Raw genomic sequence first — 4,597 nt, 5'->3', positions numbered from 1 at the left:
AAAAGCCGCGGGACCCCCGCCCCGGCCGCTGCAAACCTTCGTGCGTTTGATGCCATCATTTCCCATCTTGGTGCAGATTCGAAAGGGCCTTTTTGGGGGTTTGGCTGCGGCTTCTGAGGGGTCCCGCGTTCCCTTTCGCTGCGTGGAAATATTTAAAATGAGGATGATGAAAGGAGAAGGGAGGAAAAGCGGGACGATTTTTATTTTTTATTTTTTATTCTTATTAATTATATTTTTTTTCCCCCCAGGAGAAAGCGAAAGGCCGTGTTTGACAGCTCTTTGCGTCTTGCTCGGCTCTTTTCCCTTCCTCCTCCCCGGGAGGGACACGGGCATTTTTCGGGCAGCCCGAGCCGCGCATCCCCGCGGAGCAGCCCGGGGCTCAACCCCGGCTCCGCGGAACCTCCGCAGATGCGCCCAGGAGCTCACTAAAGCTGCCCCCGGGTTTTAACCCGCGTGAAAAAAAAATAAAATAATAATTCCTAGTAAACCCCAAGCAGATAAACTCCTGCACCATCACCATCCTGCGCTGGGCAGCGATAAATCCGCAGCGAGGGGAGAGCAGGCAGCAGGGACACAAGCCCGGTTCATCTGAAAAATAGGTCGTGTCCTGTGAAATTTGGGTTTATTTGGTCTAATTAAGGATACTGCCACGTGCACGAAATTTTGCTTCAATCCGTGGGCCGATATATCTATACCTACACTCATACTATGAATATACATGCACATAAAAAATAGATGCATGCGAATTAATCTGATTTTTGGCTGTGTATTTCTGTCTTTATACAAGGGAAATTAGGTTACTGCACACTAATTAGCCCAGCTGTGTGTAATCAGCTTAATTAAAAGCAAAGTTAGCTGGTAACAACACCACCAACAAATCTAATTATTCTTTTAATTAAGGCAGGTGGGAAAGGCTTTATCAGAGCTGGTGGAGGCCTTTCTTAGAGTGGGGTTTTTTGGGGGGTGTTTTGGGGTTTTTTTTTGGGGGTGGGTTTTTTTGGTTTTGTTTTTTATTTTGAGAGTAGGTCTGTTTAAGCCAGCGGCAATCGACCTGTGGTATTTATTGGGGTTTCCCTCGTTTTATGCCTTTGTGGGTTGATCCTTCCCTCCATCGCCTGCGCTGCCTGTTGGAGGTGAGCCGTGTCGTTGCCATCCTTTTTCTAGACAAGCCGAAGATGGAGGTTTTTGCTCCTGAAGCACATATCTGCGCTAGGCGTGGCTGAGATAAAGGCCCAGGGTTAGGAGTTCAGTCTCTGCCAAGTGGTTCTGCCTTCCCTGAAATCTCACGGTCGCTCCCAAGGTTCGTTTTCATCCTTCAGGTTAATTTTGGGCTCATTTGCCTGCAGTACCGATGCCTTCACAGCTTGGCCTCCAGCCGGGCTGGAAAGCATAGGCACCTTGCAAGCCTCAGGGCCAGCTTGAAGGGGTTTGATATCTGGTCCTCGATGAAGGTTTACACGATTCATTTTTCTCCCTCCCATCGGTTTCCAAACCTGGAAAAACAGAACCACCGCATACCGTGGACGCCACATATTCCTCAAGCCAGTGAGCGCAGTCTAAACAGACAGCTCTCCATCTCAGACACCTCCACCAGGGAGGAGAGGATGAAACCCCACAGGGTTCCCCCACCAGCCCTTATTCTGCACCAGGCAAACCTGATTTTTCCCTGCATGTATTGTCCCAAGGGATGGCAAAACCCCTGGCTGCTGTCACAAGCGGTCGCTTTGTCCAAGCTCCGCTTCTACGTTTGCGGGCCCTGGTGGGAGGCGAGGAGGACGAAGCTTGCTCAGGAGTGCTGCTGGAGCCCGGTAAGAGGAGATGGGACTTAGGCTTGCTCAGCAATGCGGTGTTTGCTCACGTAAAGGCCCAGATCTGGCCCGTGGTCGGCTGCCGTGGCTCAGCTCAGGATCAGCGATCTGCTCGCTGCTCCCCGCCGCCCAGTTCCCGAGCTGTCGGTGATGCATCAGCACAGTTTGCCTTGGGTTTTTTTGGCATTTCTGTTATAGGAAAGAGCTGCTCGTTGCAGAGGCCCAAGGATTTTCTACGGGGCTGAATTTTGGAGCATGATGAGAAACATGGCCGGGTGTCTCTGCCTAGGTTTTGGTGTCGGGCGTACCCCTGGCCCAGGGGACCGGGGGGTCCCCAGGCATGCGGCACCCAGGGCCGTGCCCTGCCATAGGAAGGATGGGATGGCAAGGGGTGTCGGCAGCCCCCCCATTCCCCCTGCTCCTCGCCGGGTGCTTCCTCCCCTCCCTGCAGGGCCACCTCGGGGGTGCCGCCCGCCCCCCGGGTTTGCATCCCCAGGGGCGCTGCTGGGGGCCCGCGGTCCCGCGTGGGGACACAGCTGGAGCCGTTGGCGACAGCGCCACCTGGCGCCGGTGGACCGGCACAGCCTCGGCCCCGCTCCCCGCCCAGCCGCGATTTTCCCCAAATTAGGCTTAAAACCGGGCCGGTTCCGGCGGTTTCAGACCTTTTCTCCGCGGGGTGGGTGTTAAAGGTTTGCTTGTTTGGTTTTATTTATTTATTTTCCCCCTTCTGGCAGCCGGAGCTCTGAAGGGGAACGTCCCTTCATCGCGTCTCCAGGCTGGGCATCGCAAAGCTGGCGATGGAGCACGCCAGGAGAAATGCATTTACAGGAGGCTCCTGCTTCATGCCCAGGCGGGACTGGTGGGGATACTTGGCGTGGGAGAACGGAAAGGAGCCCATGGATACAGGCACTCGGCACACGATGCTCTCAGATGGGGTTGGTTATCCAGACCAGCAGAAAACTGGGCACCTTGGAGACTTAACTGGTGGGAATGGACGCCTTGAATGTCAAACAGGTATTGGGAAGGCCCGGGTTCTGAGTTTGGTACCAGCTTCTTAGCAAGTAAAAGCTCAGATCCATCAGAATAATTGGGTGCCTGATTTCCCCCTCAAACCTAAGAAGTTTGGGACCTGTGTACCTCAGGGGATCTGAGCCACAGTTCTTGTCGCTTTTGAAAAGGGGACTTTTTGTCAGTGAAATGCTTTTGGAAGACCTCACCTGAGCGTTTGCTCCCTTTCCATGCATATTTACCAGCCTAACTGCTGCCTGACACCAACCTCTGCAGGCAAAGAGACCGCTGGGGGTGCTCCCCTTCGCACATCCCTGCCAAGAAATCTCTGCCGGGGGGGGAGTCATCCGCAGGGACAAAATACCCGATGCAGGTGAGTGTGTGTCTGGCTAAAGGAGACCCCCCCCGATGAGCAGGAGATGCCCTAAGCGCTGGCAGCGGCTCCGCAGTTGTGAGCTGATGTTATTTGGAGAAACAATTATCAGATTGGCTCAACGAGCGAGGAAGGGCATGTGGCTCAGCTGGGTTTTTTTAAGGAACTTTCACTGCCAGTATTCATCTTGCCCAGTAAGAAGCTAAAATCAGAATATTACTAAGGAAAGACAACAGAAGGAATAAACCTTATTGTTATTGAGCTTCTGGGTTGGAGATCTATTCGCACAGGCTTATAAAAAGCTCTTTGAGACCAATTCCCATTACCACAGGTTGCTCTGATCTACCGAACTTTTGCTAAATGTTGCTAACCCAAACTTAAAATGAGCTAAACATTTGGTGAGGGAGATGCAGGTCCTTCAGAAGCATTCACTGGGGTGGGTTGCTGCGTCGTTAATGTGAATCTCCTCAGACACTTCTTGCAGGTCCACTGAGAGATCCCGAGAAGCCTGCAGGCCACTGGTAAGAGCAAATGACAATCCTAGAGATCAAAGCATCTCTGCTTAATTACGGAAAGAGCTGTGGGCACACTTCACTTCAGTACTTCTTACCCTGGTGTAGATACATGAGCCTGAACATAAGGCGTTTCTTTATTTAAAGCAACAGGACTTGAAAGACCCAGAATGGTACAGAAAGTGCAGTTCTGTGGCTCAGCTCAGCTTCGGGCTAATTACTGAAAAAATAAGCAAACACACCTGGGAAAGCAAGATGACAGGGCCTGGAAAGTTTTGCAGGGACTTACAGTACCGAGGGTTCACTTGGAGCAGAACTTGCTTCAGCAATTGTGTTCCTCCGTGGTGGTAAAGAAAAGCCACTGCAGACCAGCTACACCAGTAATCGCCTCCTTCCGAGAGATGGAAAGGCCATGCTTCGGAGTCTGAGCAGTGCAGGTGCCTGGAAACGCTCCGAAAACACGATATCCCTCTGGAAAAATGTACGTATTACTCTTGTCTGAACAATTATTCACTCAAAAATACTAAGGAGGGGCAGCAATGGAGATGCTAATGCCTAGAAATGTAGAAGCTTTTGCAGCATTTTGTGAATGTTTCCATTCTTTCCCTGCCCTTTTTTTTCTCCTCCCAGCTACAGTGTTTGCCTTAGTCCTTAGAAGAAAGAAAAGCAACCTGGTTCAGCTCCGTGTGTTCCCGCATGGGATGGGTGGACCGTAAGACACTTCTGTGACCTGCCAGACCCCCGGAGGAGGCAGGTTTGGGGAACAGTATTTTGGTTTCTCTCTCGTGTCTCGTCTCACAGGGCAGGAGAGCCGTGATTTGTCCCTGGACTGGAGAAAGGCTTGTGTGGGTGCCCCGGCTGGAAGGCTCTGCCGGAGCAGCAGGCCCCGCAGGCAC

The 4,597-nt window shown here is 52.2% G+C and overlaps 1 protein-coding gene across 1 annotated transcript in view; it reads left to right on the top strand.

Moving 5' to 3' along the window:
* Positions 1-4,597, top strand: part of LOC104133778 (forkhead box protein F1) — a 27,931-nt gene that overhangs the window by 21,758 nt on the left and 1,576 nt on the right. Inside the window, exon 3 of the mRNA XM_009647215.1 lies at positions 3,093-3,189. Within this exon, the coding sequence (XP_009645510.1) occupies positions 3,093-3,189 (97 nt within the window). The remainder of the gene's footprint in view (positions 1-3,092; positions 3,190-4,597) is intronic.

This window comes from Egretta garzetta, unplaced genomic scaffold, assembly GCF_000687185.1.
Source record: "Egretta garzetta isolate BGI_Z169 unplaced genomic scaffold, ASM68718v1 scaffold39, whole genome shotgun sequence".
In the NCBI taxonomy this organism is placed as follows: Eukaryota; Metazoa; Chordata; class Aves; order Pelecaniformes; family Ardeidae; genus Egretta; species Egretta garzetta.
The sequence above is the reverse complement of the archived record's forward strand: the minus strand, read 5'-3'. Positions and strand labels throughout refer to the sequence as shown.